The sequence below is a fragment of the Zeus faber genome (assembly GCF_960531495.2).
Source record: "Zeus faber genome assembly, chromosome: 6".
Lineage (NCBI taxonomy): Eukaryota > Metazoa > Chordata > Actinopteri > Zeiformes > Zeidae > Zeus > Zeus faber.
The window spans coordinates 19,668,959-19,690,049 of NC_137201.1; the positions used below are offsets into that span (position 1 = coordinate 19,668,959).

Consider the following 21,091-nt stretch of genomic DNA (forward strand, 5'->3'; position numbering starts at 1 on the left):
CACCAACTCCCCTTTTTGTAGAACTATTTATCATGTTTGGGTCTATAAACAACTGATCACTACTCCAAGAGGGGGAGAATCACCACGGTGAGATAAATAAACATAGAAACAAGCAACATTTACGCAAAAACATGAACATTGGATGACAACATGTATTGAAAAACTGAATTAGGTCCAGGAAACCTGGAAAACCCTAACTACAACTGGTCCCGTGGCCTCTTCCTGTCAAAGTAATGGCAGTAAATGAGGGAGGAAAGGAAAAGAAAGCACCCCCTGCTGGGGTGCACTGCAAGCAGGTGTGCGTGTGCGTGTGTGCGTGCGTGCGTGTGTGTGTGTGTGTGTAAGATGTCCACCGATGAGTGTACATAACTTATTCCCATTGGTACTGGCGTAGAAGGTCGGTACTATGTTGCGGCGCCTCCAAGCAGCGCAAGGGGCCCCGAAGCCCCCCGAATTCCACAGCCCCGCAGACAACCCCCGGCTACAGGAGATGCCCGGGTACCCCGCCCTGCGGCCACGGAAGACTCCTGGGCCCCCAGAGAAGCCAAAGGGCCGTGGAGTACCTCCCGCGCCCAGCCCGAGGAGCATGACCAAGTCCCAGGGAGCACGAGGAGGCCCTGCGCCCAGGGGCGCACATATACAACCAACCCCCGGGCGCAGGCATAAGATGCAGCCGCCGGCACAGAACCTGGGGCCACGGGCGCAAGGCACGGACCGCCGGCCCAGATCACGGCCCCACGGTGACAAACCGACACCCCGCCCGAGGGGTGGGCCGGCAAGACCCCCACGCCCCACACAAGGGGGTTGCGGGGGGCCGCCCCACCGCAGCCGACCAGGCGCCCCGCCCGGCAAGAGTGCCAAGTGACCATATACGTAGCAAGTGCCCAGTGTGTGGCACCTCGATGTTACACCCCCCCTCCGGCGATGCCGGCAGGCCACCAGGTATACAGGCCCTCAGCCACCCCCAGCACCCGGGGTGCCCACTGCAGAGAAGCCCCGCGGCAGAAGCAAAAGGCCAACAGCTGGCCCCCACACTCCAACCCACACCCACAACAACAAGCAGTCCCCCCAGGGGCCCCAGAAGGCACCCGGCGGTGCTCTCCGCAGCCCCGCCAGGTCGCAGCACATCCCAAGCCACCGGGCGCAAGCCGTCAGAACTCCAGCCAGGCCGGGAGGGGGGGCCCACCCGACTGCCCCCCGGCCAACCACGCCCCCACACCGACCCGCCAGCGACCGGACACCCCGGAAAACCCAGGTGCTCAATGTCTACTGTTGTTAACTGCAGTTAAAATTGCAGGGTTGGGGGTGCGAGTCCTTCAGGCAAGTCGAACCCAAATCACTTGCACCCCTCCTGTCTCGCTGTCACGATGCTGTCAGAGTGAACCCAAATGCACGACATTCCGAGACTCAGGCGTCGATGCAAATAATAACAGAGGTTTATTGAAGAGGAGGTGAAGGTGATCAGGCGAATGTAGTACCAGAGTGACAGACAGGGAGAGCTAGAGAGAGACACAGAGGGAGCTGCTGCTGAGAGAGAGAGAGAGACAGAGAGAGGGAGCTGGGGACAGAATAACTGCAACGAAACAGGGCACGACCATGACAAAACATGTGCTGGTGATTTGACGGGTATGTATGAGACACATTTTGCCCATATACAACCATGACTTTAACCAAGAAAGGGTAAATAAATGTGTCACCCAGTTGTTACAGTCACATCAGAGAAAGGGTCCGAATTTCACTGTAGTGGTTCCACCACCAGGGGGCAGACTGACCAGAGCGCTGTGCAGGAACTAAGGTTCATAAAGTTCAGTGTCTGTGGAGTTATGAACGGAGGTATGAAACAGTATAATACCCAGAATATCAAGTTTAATACACTTACTGATACTAACCCTGACCTGGTTCAATCATGCACTCATAGATCCATACATTATGATTTTTTGTATATTGTAATTGTATATACAGAATGTTAAATGTAACACTAGAATGACTAAGCTACCCTCTCAGATGGATATACTTACATACTTACATACAGAGGGAGGTGGAGGGAGGGAGGTGTAATCAAACTGCACTAGCTCTAGACAGCCAGACGGGCAGGCAGCCAGACTAACAGACAGGCAGACAGACAAGATACAATTAAAATGTATTGCCCGTTGACACAATAGCTTGCCTTGCACTCCATGCCCCAACAATCGTCAACAACGTAAAATAGCATTCGCATGATGCGAATGCTATTTTACTATTTTAAGCAACATGTGAGAAAACACCGCGTCCTTCACCTGTTCGTGTTCACATGTGCACACATGCACACGCATACATATACACGTACACACACCCTACGCCCAAAATGGCATATTATCACAAGCAGAACGCGAAGGGAGCAACGCCTTGTGCGAGGACCGTGTTCAGAGTCGCATGCACCATTCATGAATACGTTGGGGGTATGATCACGGCCCCTGTGTGTGTGTGTGTGTGTGTGTGTGTGTGTGTGTGTGTGTGTGTGTGGGTGGTTGCACAACCCGTGTGAGAGTGGATGCGTGCGGGTGGGTGGGAGCGGGTGTACGATCACAGTGCGTCAGGGACAGACAGACAGCTGGTTAACCAGACTGAAGATCAGTGATGTCAGATTCCTCCTGACTGTCTGAGCCCGTCTTCCTTCCATCCGACACCGAAAGAGGCGGGCGCGGACACACACCGTGAGTCACCCACCCCTTGCGTGTTTCTGTTATGGGGCCACACCTCCTGGGTGTGAGAGCTCTCATCCAGGCGGTGCGGTGTTAAACGGTGCGTAAGGAGCAATAACACAAAGCACTGAATTAACTGAGAAACTGCGTGTGTAAGAAAGTTAAAACACTGACGCGAGCCGTCAAATGTACAGTAGAAACCCCCAAAAGCTGAGGAGGCCGAGAAGCACTGACTCTTAAGGGAGGGCGTCTTCTCTCCTCTTACCATTTCCCTTAAAAAGTGCAGCGGCTCAGTTCACCCTTTCCCTTCATTTCAACTTGTCCCCATGAGTGTGACGTCCTTGTGTTGTCGCCTGTGCCGTGACCTCAGATGGCCGTGCGCCCACACCTATCGCTTGTGTGCTTCGCCTCTTTGACTCATCACTTTCTTTTCTTTTGCTTGGGGTTGTCTGTGTCATCTCTGGGGTTCTGGACGTTTTAACTGGAACTATTTGGGTGGTGACTAGAGCCACATATAACTCGATCCCTTTTCATTGTTCCATCACATCAGATCGCTCCGTTCCCAGAACGCTGCCTTCATCAGAGAAGGAGCTTTTTGAAATCCCTGATTCCAAATGGTGATGGTAAGTGCATACATATGATCAAAGACTATTTAGAATATTTGAGAAAGTGTGTATTAATGAAATACTTCCCCTGCTGCATTGATGAAAAACTGTGATTTGATGTGTTTGATTAATTGCATTATGATGTACTGGGTATTGTATTGCATTTATTATATTATGTGTTTATTGTATTATTGCTAGGTTCTGGATTATGCTAGATTATGTATATGTCAACACCCAATAAACCGTCACAGTAAGCGATCATGCAGTTATAATAGAAGTGTTTATAGAGACGCCATGGTAACATTGCATGGTTGCTACGCCCTGATCAGCCACTGTTTCTCAACCCTTTCTCTGAGGAAATTTAGGTTGAACTATTAACTATGAATAAAAAAACCCACTCCTGTTTAAGTCTGAGGACAGTCTCTGCTATCCAACATCATCTGGACTTTAGATCAAATCATTTTCATACAATATTTGACAGATGTTCACGGTGCTAAAGTCCCCTAGAAAGCGAAACATTTACTCAGCAAGTATTGTATTCCTATTAAGTGAAAGGACACTGCGATAAGAGAAAAAGACGAGAATTTAAAAAGGTCAAAGGTGTTCCAATACGCATCATGGAATATTTATCACAAGTGATTATATTTAGATATACAGTGGGGTGGAATCTCTAGAGCTACTTAATGTCTATTTCCAAAATTATTCTTGTGATGTATCAGTTATGAATTATTATAAATAAGCATTTGTCCAAATATGCATAAATATATATTATTTAGATATGGACAGGTACTTAAAATGAACTTTACTTTATTAATGAATTAGTAAATTAATGTATTAGCGCATAAACATACACTTCAAAGTATGGAATGGAAATATCCTTTTAACCCTCGTTATATACGGAAAATATAGTTTCATTAGGGAAAAATATACTTTTTTATTATTATTATTATTTTTAATAATAAATAATTATTATCCTGCCTCTGTGGAATACTAGATTGTGATTGGTCCATAGCAGCAATAAGGTTATTTCTGAATAATAACAGCTCCTCCGCGTCAGCCGAGAAGCTGTTGTCGTGGAACTAGTTTCTTCAGCGGAAGCTCCCAAACTAGCCTTGCATTTATAATAGTCGCTATAGAATAATTTCTGATCAATATTCCGTGTCAGTATATGATTTGATTCAGTAAGTAGCCGTGTAGTGAGCGGGATATTGTGCAGTCAGCCGGTCATTATCGGCAAAATATCGATATCTTTATAACGGAGTCATTACGATAATGACTCCGTCACATCAAAAAAGTTTAATGGAGAGATTGTAAACATGGAGTGTTTACTCATGAATGTCAGTAACACAGCCTATAATTTACGAGTTAACTTTCCCCAGTGGGTGTGACATATCACCTGTGTCAGGTGGACCAGGCTCCACCCAGCGGCGGGGCCGCGTCTCCGGCAGAGCCCCGGAGCCCCGAGCAGACGGAGAAGCTCTGATATCCGCCGTCCCAGCGCTTTCCAGCACTTTAGGGACTTTCCAGGGCTTTTTTTGGGGGTTTTTTTTTTTCCCCAGGACACTAAACGCTCCCAACATGAGCACCCTAGCCTCGGAAAACGCTTTTCTGTCGGCCCTGCAGCCCCACGGCTCGGTGACCACCTACGGGGTGCCCTCGGACGTGCAGATCGGGATCGGGATCGGGACCGGGGGCGGCGGCGGCGGCGGCGGCGGCATTTCGGACGAGATGTCCCGGGCCCGCCGGGTCCAGCAGCAGGTCCAGATGAGGCTGGCGGAGAAGTCCACCCTGCCGAGGCAGAACGGCGGAGCGGCGGGGCAGTACGCCACATCGGGTGAGAGAGAGAGAGAGAGAGAGAGAGAGAATTAATAAATACTGCGTGTGGGGGTTCACAACCTGTGGTCCCCGGTCCCCCATGGGACTTGCAGGGGGCCGCCGCAAATCACACACAATATTTCAAATCAACTTTTGATTATTGTTGCTGTTGTTGTTGTTGTTGTTGTTTTTTGTCAGCGGTCTTTTTTAAACGAGGGGAACGACAAACTAACTATTTATTACATTCTGTTTAATTTTTTTGCGCATGACAGAATTGCTTGTTTAAAATAGGCAAGCAATTACACACACAAGTAAATATTTGTTATATACTACGTAATTCTCCTTCTTTCCTTCTCTGAAAACGTTTAGTCAAATTGTGTGCATTACTTTAGCATTTTGATTTAAAAAATTATTTGCAGGCCAGATTTAACAATATATTGTAATCATGTAGTGGGCAGCATTAAATTGGCTTGGGCTGAGGCCCAAACTTCTGCATTTGACCCTCCCCCACCACACATACACACACACAAACACACACACACACACACACACACACACACACACATACACACACACAAACACACAAACTCCTTCACTCTCTCACTCTCGCTGTAGCTGCATGTGTGTGTACTTGCATGTGAGTGTTATCTTGTTCATGTGCATTCCTGTATCTACAGCTGTCAGCTGGTTCCCAGAGCAGGATCAGCTCGGGGCCACGAGCATCGACTGGGCACAAAATGGTTCAGGGCCACAAATGTCCGTGGTTCCGCCAAATGGCCGAAGATATATATATATTTTTTTATCAGTCAGCAGAATATTGATAATGGGGTATTTCTTGCAGTAGGTCCTCAGTAGGGACCTACTGCGTAATCCACCGCTGCAGGAATTGTTAGGTAACAGATGGATCAGCTGCTTTGTTGTCATAGTGTTCTTTTACAAGAAAGAGGAAGTCTGTCCAGATTTACGTGAAATGTTTGAGCTGTTAGAACCTAGGGGAGAGGGAATTATTTCATCCAATCAGCTGGAACAGGTGTATGTGTGTTTTTGTGCATTCAATACGTGTGTTTCGGGTGGGGGGGCCACTAGAACGCTGCTGCCGTCCCTGGATGAGCTCTCTCTCGGTCTCCGTGTCACCTGAGCCGAGGGCACAATGCACCTCCTCCCTACGAATGAGCAGTTAATGTGTAACAGGCCCAAACAAGCGCGTCTTTCATGACTTCCCAGGTAGGAGGCGGCGGTGAAAAGCCTCTCCCTGCGGGGCTGGGTCGGGTGGGGAAGGTCTCGAGATCCGTAGGGTTTACAGTGTCATGATCCAGGTAGCCAGCTTCACGATTACTTTATAGACGTGAGCCATCGTCGCCTGGCGCCTGGTGGAGATCACTTCAGTTCAGATCCGCCGCATCTGATCTGGATGGTCGAAACCGTACTTTAGCCAGTTTCATTGAACCCGAAAGGCAAACACCGGGAGAAGTACCGCACAGGGGAAGCCGTTCCCGGCTCAGAGCGTCGTCCTGTAGAGTCGGGGTGGGTGCGTGCTAAGCCGCCAATTTACCACAATATCTCCTAAAAGTCTGTGTGTTCATGAGGTTTAGGGTGCAGAGGTTTACGGGATCCCAGACGAGTGGCGGATTGAGAGCCGGCCCGTCGCGTGTCACTGTGTGACATGATTACTATCAATCTAAGGCTTCCTTTTCCCACCGCGCTGCGTGCCATAATGTTTGTTTTCCCACAGCGGTGTTAATTGTAGTCAGAAGGTGACATGTTGTTCAGGGTGAACGGGGGTTTGATGCCACATTTGGAGAAGTTACAGTAGATATCTATACTGTGCTGATGTAAACAAAACTATGTTTCTGCCCTGTTGCTGTAGGTGTGGGAAGTGGAAACCGTGTCTGTTGTTGTCAGTATTTGATTCACGCGGACGTGTAGTGCATTTGCTTCAAACTTAACTAAAGCGGCACTTGTTTCGGGCGTCTTTCTGGGTAACTTTTGGGACTGTGTGGCCTCTGACTGTGGCCCGTGTTTTAAGGCCTTGTCATCGCTGTTATCTCTGTGACGGCCCTCGGGGCAAGCTCGAGGCATCTCAGCCGCCCCAAACAGACACGGTTATTACCAGTGTACAACACGTCAGTCGAGTGCGTCAACGTTTGGCTGACGTCTTTTTTAATTCGTAAAGCTCAGTGAGTCGCAGTATATGAAGAAAACTCATCTTCCTCTTAATTTTACTGTGAGTGGGGCCTGTGTTCAATGCCGCTCTTTATTACTGACGCTAGTTTATAATCTGGTGTTGCTGGTGATGCAATCGATTTCCTGTCTGCATTTGGAGTTGGGGAAAAAAAAAAAAATGAAGAGGAAAACAGGAAGTAAAAATGGTCCGGAGGCTTTAAACCTCTGTGTCAACTTTGCATTACTTTGAGAAAAAATATGATTGGCCAAACTCTCAGCGTTGCTAATGCAGTGGCTTGTGGAACTGGTGTTGGGACAGGGGGTCTTCTCATGTCCCTGTACATGTAAAGGAATGACACAGTGTCAACACAGAGTGAGAGCGGAAGGGAAACACAGAAAGCAACGTTTCAAATCTCCAAAATCTACTAGCAAATAAACCCCTCTGATCAGCGAGGAGTGTTCCGTGTGCTCTTTTTGAAACATTTTTTATTCTTGTTCTTTTGGGCCCAGTGACCGGCAGGTGTATTGGTTTGTTTGGTGTTTGGGTGTAGCCGGGTTTGGGCGTAGGCCGGGAAGTGGCTCTCATTCTGTCAACTGTCCCGACCGGTTTGGTGCCTTTTCCCCGCGGCAGCGGAGCGTGACTTCACCTCACCTCTCTCTGCTACTCACCTGTGAACACACGTGCACACACATACACACACACAGACACACACACACACACACACACACATTATTTTCCTTCAACCTATTCCATTTTATTTCAATTTATTTTTTATTGTATTTTATTCTATATATTTTTTATCTTATTCTATAAGTATTCCACTTACTGTATTACGTTTTAGGAGTCAGTTAGTCGGTCTATTAGAAAGTAATTTTCTACTTTTTATTTTATTTTATTTTAGTACTTTTTCCTAGGACTTCTTGTGTGCTATCACCGGGTGCGTTGCATTACATTTCACTGCATATATGTATGGAAGTATGTATATGTATGTGACAAATAAAAATCTTGAATCTTGAATCTTGAATCTTGAACACACACACACATACATACATACATACATACATACATACATACATACATACATACATACATACAGTAAAAACAACCGCAAATGCACACATCGCTCTGATTATTCCATTATTAGGCTCTGCTTCTGACTAATCTCAAAATAAAGACCTTGCTTGCGGTTAAATATTTGTAGTCAATATACATACAGCTTAACTTTGTTTTGGTCCTACGGCTGAAGGGAGAATTTGACTGTAAATGACACAGTAAATAAGGAAGTTATTCAATTGTTGACTGCTGTTCTTCCGCGGGCTTGTATTTCCGGTGCCATTGACAAGTTTGGTCTCTATCATTTTAGACTTGAAATAATTATAAACATTGACGGCAACAAAGTGAACCAAGCATGCTGCAAAACACCAACCCCGATTTTGGATTTACAGACATTTCCTGCCAAAACCACTGGTGGAAAATAGCCACTATGTTGGGCTTCTGGTGTTATACATGATACATTGTTTTGGTTGATTGTTGATGGTAGTGCACATAATGTGCATTGCATTACATTAAATGGATAAATCACCAGTTGGTAGAAATGTATATCATATAATCCTTCAATGTAGAAAACCTGTACCTCAACGTTCCATATCAAGATATCAAGACTCACAGTGTATAAGGTTTCCTGTACCTCTAATGTACAGTAAATACCTGTAAAGGCCTTGTCTTGATTAATCACCAACCTCACTTCAATATTTGTTTTGATGTATTATAGCTATATGAAAGTGTAGTTAACTCATATATTTATCCAAATGGCATCAAACCGTTTAACTTATAATGTATTAAGTTATTTGAATGATACATTGGAAAGAAAAGTCATCAATCTATCTCAATCCTACTTTGCTGTTGAGTTTTAAAACTTTCTTCCTGTAATTTCAGAATTTGGAGCTTCCTCCTCCATGAAATACCATACCTGTGGCCCGGGGTTCACCTCCAAGTCCTACGTAGTGTCCAAACCCGTCATGGTGAGTACCACACTATTTTAGGAACTAGAACAGTCGCGCACGTTATTTTCTGACCTGGTCACCTGCTCTGGTCGCCCCACGCTCAGTGTGTGTGATATTTCGCAAAAGGCTGCGATGACCTGAGCTTCCATTTTTGACTTTTCCGTTTTGAAAGCTCAGGAGGAAAACAAAGCTATTTGATAAAAAATAGATAGATACAGTAGATAGATGGTGTAAAACCATTAGACATTGTATAAAAATGTATTATACTGTATGTCCAGTGAGTTGTGCATATATGTATAAATATACTGTATATATGAATATGTTCTTTGCATATACTTAACAAGGTTATAAACAGAGAAGTTATAAACATTACCACTACATACTGTACAGGGTTTAATGTAAATACTGTATGCTGCACATTTTGTTTTCCATTGCATGTTTAGCTAAACACTAATGTTGAAATTTAAAGTATTTTGGGAGCGGTTTGCGATGGAATTCACAACATCCTGCCAAATATACTTGTGCATAGTGTGAGGGAGTGTCTCTCTGTTTTATATGTGGTGGTTTCCTTCCTCAGGCTCCTCGCATGTCGCAGTACTCTGGTGGGATGTCCAGGGGCTATTCCTCCCGCTCGGCTGTGGACCTGGGCCAGCTACATAGGGTCAGCATAGGGGGTGGAGTCAGCGGAGGCGGCAGCATGTACCAGCACGACGACATCCGTCTGGGCGGCTACCAGGGTAACGTGCCGCAGCAGATGACCAGCGGCAACATGGGACGGATGGACCAAGAAGTCCACCTGCACTCCCTCTGCAAACCGGCACAGGTCAACGGCTGGCTGGCCGATGCCAGTGATGCCGGGAGCATGATTTCTGAGCGGGAAGCCACCTTCAACCGCCAATACTCGCAGAACACCATGAACGGCTACAGCAGCCAGGTGAGCCAGGCGAGGGGTACCATGACCTTCCCGCCCCCCATGCGGAGGTCTCTGAGCGGCACCTTGACCCGTGGCGGAGGGACAACGGTAGGAGAGGTGGAAATTGTCCCTCAGCATTCCTTCAAGGGCCCGGCGTACCGCACCATCAGCAGGATTGCCAACAGAAACAACCGCATGAGCATGGGCTCCATGTCTGCCTCCAACTCGGGGCAGTACCAGATGTCCTCAGGAAGCAGCTTTGGTGGAGCCCAGGGGAGCTTCAAGGGCCCCCTGCACCAGGGGACCCTGTCGAGGGCTATGTCCATCAAGAGCATGCACAGCGTGGGGAGGGGTATGGATATCATGGACGGACCCACGATCATGGGCAGCATGGGAAACCTGAGCGGGTAAGATAAACCAGCACGACCGGGGATATAGAGCCTTTTATTTCCTATGGTGCTATTTAATCATAGCACTTACAATAATGTCATTATATACAGTTGACACTTTATGAATCGGTGGGGGGAAATTCAGAAAATTCAAATCATCATTGTAAAGGATATAGCAGAAACAAATAAACATCCCTTCATTTGTCTTCATTTAAACCGTAAACATTATATTTTATAAAACCAAATAGCTAATTATAATAAATAAGTAAGAATGTTTCACGGTGATTGTTGTGATGGAGTTGGTTCAGTTGTGGCCTAAGTGCTGCTCTGAAGGGTGACAGCGCGTTGCGGCGTGGGGGGATTTGACCAGCGGCTCGACTCGTTTGGGTGTGGCAGTGCTATGCCTCATATTTCACACAAACTGCTTGTGGTTCGCCGGCAAATGGTAAGACCACAGGGTTAAATAGAAGGAATTCCACTCAGTACACATCAGTACTACAATATGCTTCATGAGTAAAAACAGTCTAATTAAAATGTAATGTTTATTATCATTGTTGTCAGATCTTTAATGTAGGACTAGATGTTAATATCCAGGGTCTCCCCCAGAAAAATTGTTTGGCCCGGTGGCAAGTACAGGTCGGGGTGGGGTGTAAGAGAGGGATGCTGAGTTTCCCCGTTACGCACGGTGCTTTATTTGTATTCTTCAATAAGGAAATTCAATAAGATGCATCCAAAATAAAAACACCACATTTTTATTTCGTTTTTTTAAAGGGGCCGGGACACGCGATCGCTCCCTCTCCAATGTCTCCATCACACATGGCGAGGGGTCTCCCTTAGAGGACAAAATAAGAACAAGAATTAGATCTGGGCTGTTTTAGAGATTTTTTTTATGAACCAAACCCATTTGTCCTTAATTACTCTTCATAAACTTTTCATATGTTAACAAATAACTGGCAGTTTGTATGAACGGGACGTTTTCGGTAATGAGAACTTTTACGACCTGCCTCTTTTATCTGATTGGCTGAGCGACTATAGTGGAACATCGAAGAGTTCCGCTGCTGTTTGGCTCTCGATGAAAGTTAGAAGGCAAGTCGCACAGGAAATCCCAGACAATATCTAGTCTCATATCATAATGTCAATATTATATTGATATTGATATTATATTGCTATATTACCCAGACCAGACACACACACCTTTATTTTCCTGGTTGTTTATTCAAAAATGTTTCCGTTTTGAAGGATCAACAGCCTGGATATGCCCACTGCGGTGCAGTACCTGAGGGAGCAGGATCCCAACATGCAGGTCCTGGGAGCCGCCTACATCCAGCATGAGTGCTACAGCGACAACGACGCCAAACACGAGGTAATTTAACATCGCGTCTCCAGTCCTGACATCATTGTGCTTTATATCCAGAGCAAATCTGATTCACTAATAACTAATGCGTTTATCATTCCGCCTGATAATTATTTCACCTTCACAGATTGTTTCTTTGTGAGTTTTTAGTGACCAGAGTTCTTTGGGAGATCTATTTGGGTTGGACAGAAACCGCTTGAAGGAAAGCCTGATGTCCGTCTGTCAGCAAATCTGATGCAGAAAGGCCAAACTGTTTCTGCCTCGTTCCAAAGGTGCGTCGCTACAAGGGCATTGCGGAGCTGGTGAAGCTATTTAACTGCGACAACCCGGAGGTGCAGCGCTTCGCCACCGGAGCCACGCGCAACCTCATCTATGAGAACATGGACAACAAGGTGGCGCTGATCGAGGAGGGAGGCATCCCCCAGCTGATCGAGGCTTTGAAGGAGCCCGATGACGAGCTGCGCAAGAACATCACCGGTAATGATAGTAATAATAATGATAATAATAATAACAATAATAATAATAACCTTATTTTTATAGCACCTTGCATACAACTCAAAGTGCTGTACATTATTATTGATAATAATAATAATAATTTAAAAAATTATAATAACAGTTAAAAAAATAAGAATAATTATTATTATTATTATTATTATTAATAATAATAATAATAATAATAATAATAATAATAATAATAATAATAAATATAGCTTAGTCGTGTTAGGGAGGTATTATAGTTGTCGCTACTCTTCAAAGCCTCCACCTTTTTCAAACGGGGCTGTCTGTGTTTGGCTGTAAAGCAGGCTTTGTCATTGCTTTAACTCACCGTGGTGTATTGATACAGCCATACGCCAGAGGATGATATATCACGCCTCAGCATTGGTCATCCAAACTGTGATATGGCTTCTGGGCAGTGCATTAACGATGATCCACTGTGTTCTCCTGTCACCGCCCAGGGCCGTGTGACCTTGTTGGCTCGCGTTCAGGGAAAACCTGTTAAACTCTTTTGTAGATTTTTTTTGTTTTGGAAATAAATTGCGTGTAAATGAAGACACTTTTATTGTAAATGAAGAGCGTTGTTTTGGTCGGTTGTCGTTAACATTTTAAACACGTTTTCATGGGCTCATGCGTTTGACCGATCACCTTAGACTTACGTCTGGACCAATCACCGTGCCCTTAGGTCACTGAATGTTCCTCTTGTGTTGTTTAGTTTAAATGTCCCCCATGAACGGCGTTTAAGATCACTCCTGGATCACGCAGCGCGGACACAAAAGAAAGGGATGGTTCCTCCGAAGGTTTTAGAACTTCCTGCTCCTTCTGCGACCAATTCGTTTTTGTTTCGTTATAGTTACAGTTTTCCGAGTTTCCATTAAACGCAGCATCGGCTCGGGTTGTCTGTCTGGGGTTGCAAACGCTATGCAGTCCACAGGGCACAAGTCACTGGACGCCGAAGAGACGAAGCTTAGACTTCTATAACTTCTGCTGATGATGTCACAAAGCTCCCCGCTCCTCAAATGAATCAAATCGCGTCAACGTTTTTCTACTTCCGGTAAATTTGCAACAGTTTTTCCCTAATTTCTGCCCCAAATGTACATCGATATTAATGAAACTTGAACGCCAAGACATCTGAAACGTCCTGGTCCCTAGACCTCAACCATGTCTGTGCGTACAGCGGTTGCCGTGTTTCAGATACTTTTAGCCTGAAAAACGCCAAGAAGATGAATAATAATAAAAATCCGAGCAATAACAGGGAGGACCCCTTATAAATATAAATATAAATACAATAATAACAATTAAAAAGCAAACAAGCAAAATTAAATACATACAAGAAGCTAATCAAGTAAAAACATAAGGATAAGTCAATTTCATGAAAAGAACAACTAATTCAAAATAAAGTCAAATTAAAATCTATTTAAAGGCTGTTTTTAGCCTTCTCTTGGGAATGCTTAAAGAGCTGGGTAAGACGGACGGAATACACTGCGTTGTGTCCATGACGTACTCGGTGAAGCCACAGCTTCTGGAATCACGTCATAGCTTTGCATTGCAAATACTGCCAGCAGCTAAATCTGTTTACTGTTCAACAAGATACAATCCCCTCAAGGTAGTTTGAATTCGAAAGAACCAGTACCTTTCCGGCAAAGCGTTTACCGCGCGTTGTCCCCATTTCAAACTATTTCTTATTTATCTTAAAATTACAAGTTCAAACACGTCAACTCACTCCTAAGAAACATCCATTTGCATTTCCTTTTTTATCATTTGTAGTGTTGGAATTCATAAAGAAAATAGGTGTTGTTGTGTGCACACATGCTGGGGCGGTGGGGGTGTAGCAGGGAGTGGTCTCTGAAGCAGTCACTCCCCGTCATGACTTCAGGCTTAGTCGCTCGCTGTTGCAACTTGATTTGGATCCGCCCTTTTTTTCTTCAACACACTCACATAGATGTGTTGCAAGCTCAACAGTCCAAGCTGAATGTTTGGATTGAAAAGATGTCTCTAGGTTTAGGATAAAAGCTGGTTCCTAACCTGAAATCAAGATCAAAAGTCACACGTTCAGTAGTCACTATGCCTAGATGGCCGTAATCACTGTCATTTCAACATATTTTAAACAGCTATATTTCATTGATTGAAAAAAAGTTATTAAATACATTTCTAAACTGGAATTAAACGTAGCTTGTCATCCAAATGGCGTCTAGTGCCCTTTTATGATTTGTCAGCCCGCATGAGTCAGGTCCAAAACTCTGTTATTCTCTATTACTCTATTTTTGTTGAAAACCAGTTTTGAAGAAAAGAACTGGCACTGTCCTGCCAACTTCCTGCTGCTGGACATTACATTACAAGTCTTTTCTGATCTCATCTCGCCTCAGTCACCTGTTGTGTATTTAGGAACTTGTGAAGTGATGCCTGAGGTAAACCTGTTGCTGGTTAATCATACATTTTCCAGACGGTATTTTACTGTAGTTGTGGTATTATTAAAATGTGTACTGTATATATTTTTTATTCTCTCTTGGTTCTGACACTCTCCTGGCATGTGTTGCTTCAGGCATCCTGTGGAACCTCTCATCCAAAGACAACCTGAAGGGTAAGCTGGCCAAGGAGGTGCTCCCCGACCTGACCGAGAAGATCCTCATCCCCCTGTCGGGCAGCGGGGAGGCTGAGACGATCCAGCAGAGTCCATCCGAGGCCGACATCTTCTACAACACCACCGGGTGCCTCAGGTACAGAACGCCCGTCGAGGGTCGGCACAGGTCCAAATGATAAAAAGTCCTCATTGTTTTGAGTCAACCACGTGGATGTGCTGATCATCGCAGCTACATCTAGTGAGTGAAATCGGCTGGGATGTTTTAAAAATAATTCTTTCTGCTGCCGCCCTCTCAGGAACCTGAGTTCGGTGAACGAGAAAACCCGGCAGCAGATGAGGGAGACCCACGGCCTGGTGGATGCTCTGGTCTACTACATCAAGGGCTCCCTGGAAGGAAACAAAGCAGAGGACAAGGTGGGACTCAGCGTCCAGGGAACGGCAGCCGCTTGTGCTGGTTCTGCTCAAGGTCTCACCTCTGTGTGTGTGTGTGTGTGTGTGTGTGTTCCCAGGGGGTGGAGAACGCGGTGTGTATCCTCAGGAACCTCTCCTACCAGCTCTACAGCGAAATACCGCCCTCCGCCCTCCTCCGTCTGGAAGGCCCGACCAGAGCACAGGACACAGGGAATGGGGAAGCCATCGGCTGCTTCACCCCTCAGAGCAAGAAAGCCAAAAATGTACTAAAATATATTATTTTATATTACCTTTGACTATGTAGAACAGTGCCCACAGGACCCACTCAACTCGTGGGTCTCAATCTAAAATTGGTTAATTGGTCCATTTCTAGTGGGGCTCAGGTCCATCTTTGTAATATATATATTTTTTAAGTATACTGAATTTCCAATATTGGGCTTTTAATTTTATTATTATTTTGATTGTTTCCAACTGCATGTGGCTGTCATGACCCCATCTCACGAACGTCCCACACCATCATACAGCTATGAGCAGGTCAAAATAAATCAAAATATTCCACGTCAGAGTTAAATGATCGCAAAAGCATCATGGGGATCAGAATAGTTAAAATTTTTAATTATGTTCAGGTCGTGACTTAATGACTACGGACAGATTGAGAACATGAGCTTGGCCCAGTTGAGAGCCACTGAATGCACGGGGTGCATCAAAATGTCGCTGTTCCATTCACCTTCATTTTCATCAAAGCTCTGACTCTCCGCCCCCCAGAGGCAGAACCAGGACCTGTCCACCTTCACCGAGGTGGCCCGGGTGCCCAAGGGCATGGAGTGGCTGTGGCACCCGCATGTGGTGACGATGTACAACCGCGTGCTGCACCAGTGCGAGATCAACTCCACCACGCGGGAGGGGGCCGCCGGGGCGCTCCAGAACATCACGGCCGGGGAGAAGAGGGTGAGTGGGCGGCGTTTCGGGGATTTGGAGATCGTCTCATTTCTCTGCTCTCGCTGTCGTTTATTCATCTTTCTTTCCGTTCTCTCGCCCGTTAGTGGCCTTCGGTGCTGAGCCGCGTGGCCCTGGAGCAGGAGCGCATATTGCCCGTGCTGCTGGATCTGCTGCGAACCAACAGCGACTTGGAGCTGCGCTCACTGACCGGGTTCCTCAGGAACCTGTCCCGCCACGCCAAGGACAAGAATGACATGGGTCAGTGTCCCAGCTGAAATTATCATTTAGCCTCTTTGACAGGAGGATAATCCGCAAAATCAACAAATTAACAGAAGAGGGATTGACAAAACAAAACATATGAACTGTATGTACTGTATGTGTGTGTACGGTTTGGTGTCTAAAATTCTGGTTTGTTAGCAGTGTTGTTTGTGTGTTTGTTTACAATGAGAGAGCGAGAGAAAATATATGTATGTATGTGTGTATACTGTATTAGTACAGTATATATACTGTGTGTATATATATATATATATATATATATTTTTTTTTTTTATGTTCTATTTTTGTTTTAGGTTATCTTCAATTATCTATATATATTTTTGACTGCAACATTTATATTTTAGGTTATCTTCTTCACTTTTGGCGATGTAAATGTTTCACTCAGTTAATAAAGCCCTTTGAATTCAATCGAAAGCGAGAGGGATGGAGGGAGCCTGTCTAGAGGGGAGATAGGAATAGAGTCAGTTTGTGAGTGTGTATGTATATGAGCATATTTTATGTGTGTGGGATGTTGAGAGTGCGTGTAGAGTGTAGACCTAAGCCGAGAATGAATTTAGGACTCAAATGTGTGAGGAGTGATGGCAGACGACCTGTTTCCAAAGTGTTATTGCTAGGAGCAGAGCAGAAAGATGGCCACAAATTGCCTCTCATCCAAACTTGGTTCCTTCCCTCAGCCACCAAGGTGGTGAACACCCTGGTGACCAAGCTTCCCAGCGACGGGAATCAGAAGGATGTGTCCAGCGAGGTGGTGGTGAACATCTGCGGCATCCTCAACAACCTGGTGACCAGCAGCCAGGTGGCGGCCAGAGACATCACCTTCTTCGATGGCCTCCCCAAGCTGATCGGCATCAAGACCGCGCATGACAACAGGTAAACACATTGCACTTTCCTGAGTAGAATCTAGACAGAATTTTGTGACACTTATTTTGTGACAAAATATATATATATATATACATATATATATATATATATTTTTTTTTTTTTTTTTTTCAAGTAGTTGATATGGGTTGTGCTCAGTTACAGTTCTTTACAACTCTTGCTGCTTCATTTTAAAAACGTGCTTCTTGGCTTTAATTTGCTCACATCCCACCTTCTCACTCGCTGCTGTTGTCGAAGTTGGTTATGATTCCCTCATTAACCAAAGCTGGAAAATGCAGGTTCAAAAAGTAAAACTCCACTCCAGGGTTTTGAGTCAGCCGTAACGGTGAGTGGAACCAGCCGACTGGAGCATGGAGGGAGGGAAAACACGGAAACTAGGGATGCGCCCATTGTGAAATTCTGGGCTGGTACCGATGTTTAAAATAACAATTTGGCCGATACCGATTTTTTTCCGAGTTCCGCCCGAACGCAGAATCACTTACAGTTTTTCAAGTTCCAATGAGCGCAGCATCACTTCCTGCTTGGAGCGCTGCAGAGAGCTGTGTCCGCGCCATAGAAATATACAGCAATAATACACAACAATATATTAGTGAACCATAAACACATCATTGAGAATTCCAACATTCCAAATTCTCAGTGGAAGGCTGTGGTTAATCCTACATTTTCCACACAGTATTTGACAGCATTACAAGTATTAACATTCTCCACATTTTATTATGCCCTATTATTTATTTGATGTTGTATGGCAAACATTGTTAAAGATAAAGGTTCAACAGCACAATTAAAATGTTCTCCGAAAAAAATGCATTTCCTTTTTCAGCTCAGGGAAGCTGAAAGCAGCCAAAGCAGCAGCGACAGTCCTGTCCAACATGTTCCAGTACAAGAAGCTGCACAAACAGTACAAACAGGTGAGAGGCAAAAAAACCCAACTTGATACTGTAAGTATATATAGATGTAATTTCTGTTACATATGGGAATATATTTATTTATTTGACAACAAGCTCAACGAGATAGATGAAAATATATTTTTTAGCTGCAACTGTTAGGGATTAAAACTGGGTCATAGTTAGTTATAGTAAAGTTAGAGCTTCATTCCTTATTCAAACGAAACACTACTCATGTGCTGGAAAGAAGTTGAGGCTCGGTGCTAAAACTTTCTCCTGGTTGCGAAAGCTGGGCCCCACCCTGGGGCGTGTGTGTGTGTGTGTGTGTGTGTGTGTGTGTGTGTCTGTGTGTGTGTGTCTGTGTGTGTGTGTCTGTGTGTGTGTGTGACAGTTGACATTCCTAACACTCGAGAGCTCATTGGTCAGCTCAGGTTTAAATACATGCAGCAAACAGTGTTCACACACACGTCAGTGTTTCAACACACCCACACAGTCGCGCGCGCGCTCGAGCGAGGACAGATTAATCGCCTGTGCACACAGTGCCCGGCCCCTCCCAAGGGTGCGGTCTTCAGGTGATTTCCTAATGTGCAAGTCCTGACAGAACAAAAATGCGTGGAGTGGAGTGTAAACTCCTGTTGATCATTTTCACTTTCCCCTCTGGTTCCACGTCTCCATGTCAATGGAAAATCACGATTTGACACAGTAGTAAAAACAGTGTTTGGATAGCAATATTACACAATAGTAACTGTTTTATTGTGAGTTTAATGTCAGAAGTTGTACTGAGGATGAGCATATCTTTTTGTTACTTTTGACAATCCAAATAACACACTGTTAAGTACACTAAAGAACAGCTTTAGTTAGGTTGATGTTTGAATATACTTTTTATAAAGTGTACCTACACTACACTTACAGCATGTTAATGACAAGCATAGTAAAGCTGTACTTTAAATTAAAAACACATTTCAGTAAACAAGAAGTAGCAAATATACTCAAAAAAGTACAAATGGGTACAAATATACTTTTAACACACGTTTAACTCAAAGTGGACTTTCTTTATCACCCGGCAGTGTAATGAATCACTCCTAACATGTTTCTCATCTCTCCCTGTCTTTACAGAAAGGCTTTACCAGACCAGATTTTGCAGATTTGACGATCTAAGTGGTGCCAAAAGAACTATTAATTGTGGTTCTTCCGTGTAGATGAATGTACATGGATGTGTAAATCACAGAGGAGTGGTTTTCTTTTTTTTTTTTTCTTCCTCTTTCGGTGGAAGAAACCCCACGCCCGCTGCGCGTGTCTCCCATCGAACTGGACAGAAATGGGTTTGGTGTTGGACGATGGAGCGAGCTCCGAACGTGCACCTTCGCCATCCACCTCTTCCCAACGGAACCAGGGATTTTTCTTTTTGTCTCTATCTCTACCGCCCTCCCCTGTCGTGTATCTCTCTTTTATCTCACTTTCTCACGCTCGTTCCCGCACGCATGCACGCACGCACGCAGGCACGCAGTCATGGAAGTGCTTGGGCCAGTTCTGAGTGACACATGTAATTTGTGTCTTCGTGGTGGAAGTCGCCCCAGACTTAACAGTTTATGGGGAGATAAAGTGGAAAGTTTGTGCCTTCTCGTCTCTTCTTCTCCACCATGAATGCGGCCATTGTGCTACTGATACGATTTCATGAGATTTACGATAGGCATTTTTTTCTCTGCTAACCAAATGCGACTGTGGCGGGCCAAACGGGCGTGGTCAAGCCGCCGCTGCAGGCAGGCTCCCATCACGGGGCCGCTCACCTGCCGCGGATCGGGCGAATCAACCAAGGGGCTCCGCCTTCCGTTGATGGCTCCCTTGGCCTGCCACAGCCACCTTTATTAAAAATAATAATCAAATATAGAAATTCTACTTTATATTTGTAGGTTTGGAAGAGTGGATAAGTATTTAATCTTCTCTGGGATATTCGTGATCAGTGAGTTGTAATTGAATTTATGTACGGATGTGTGGATGTCAAGGAAACATGACTACTGAAAACATTTTAATTAATAAGATGAGGATTTCTAATGCTATGCAGCATTAGAAATGCCCCTCCCCTGTATAGGTTTTAACATAACGCAGCTAATTTCACTGGTTCATCCAGTTTATATTGCTGTCAGTCTCAGACACGGATTTTGTTGTTCATTTATTTTTGTGTGGTATCAACATGTAACTCTAAGGCTGTTTGTATAAAGTTGTAAGAAAGGTTTTGTAATCGTACATGGATGTCATAAATGTGGAGGTTGTGGTTAAAGCAATCATTTATTCACAGTTCATGCAAACTGCTGCTGGTTTTGTATGAAAAATGAACAATGTTTCCATAGAAATGGTTTGTTGTAAAAAAAATGTTTTTTAAGCACAGAATCTACAGCAAAGGTTGGATTGTCGTTATGGATGAACACCTTCAGAACACAACTTTCCAGTTTGAGATGGTTTGGAGAATATAATGACTTGTCTTTGACATGTAAATATTAATGCAAAAATATTCAATTCTGACTGGATTCCTGCACTGCATATCATAATTCACAAATTACTGTGGTGAACGTTACTATCAATCTGTTGAATCATCAACCGTGTTAAGGTCTGCGTTTGTGTCTGTGTTTCAAAAGACAAGCGGAGGTGTAAACAAAAGCATATTGTTTAATAAAAGTTTTAATTTGACGTGTTTTTATCCTACA

The 21,091-nt window shown here is 44.7% G+C and overlaps 1 protein-coding gene across 2 annotated transcripts; it reads left to right on the forward strand.

Annotated features, from left to right (window-relative positions):
• Nucleotides 1–4,565: 4,565 nt before the first annotated feature.
• pkp3a (plakophilin 3a) lies at nucleotides 4,566–21,074 on the forward strand. Of its 2 annotated transcripts, none has more exons than XM_080002483.1 (13): nucleotides 4,566–5,120; nucleotides 9,201–9,286; nucleotides 9,846–10,588; nucleotides 11,810–11,933; nucleotides 12,197–12,401; nucleotides 14,962–15,136; nucleotides 15,297–15,414; nucleotides 15,510–15,674; nucleotides 16,177–16,359; nucleotides 16,455–16,608; nucleotides 17,301–17,496; nucleotides 18,326–18,413; nucleotides 19,506–21,074. In XM_080002483.1, the coding sequence occupies exons 1-13, from the start codon at nucleotides 4,622–4,624 to the stop codon at nucleotides 19,545–19,547; spliced, it is 2,778 nt and encodes a 925-aa protein (XP_079858609.1). In that variant the 5' UTR covers nucleotides 4,566–4,621; the 3' UTR covers nucleotides 19,548–21,074. The 2 variants fall into 2 exon arrangements, with proteins under 2 accessions (XP_079858609.1, XP_079858610.1); XM_080002484.1 differs by having other exon boundaries at nucleotides 19,510–21,074.
• Nucleotides 21,075–21,091: the final 17 nt, after the last annotated feature.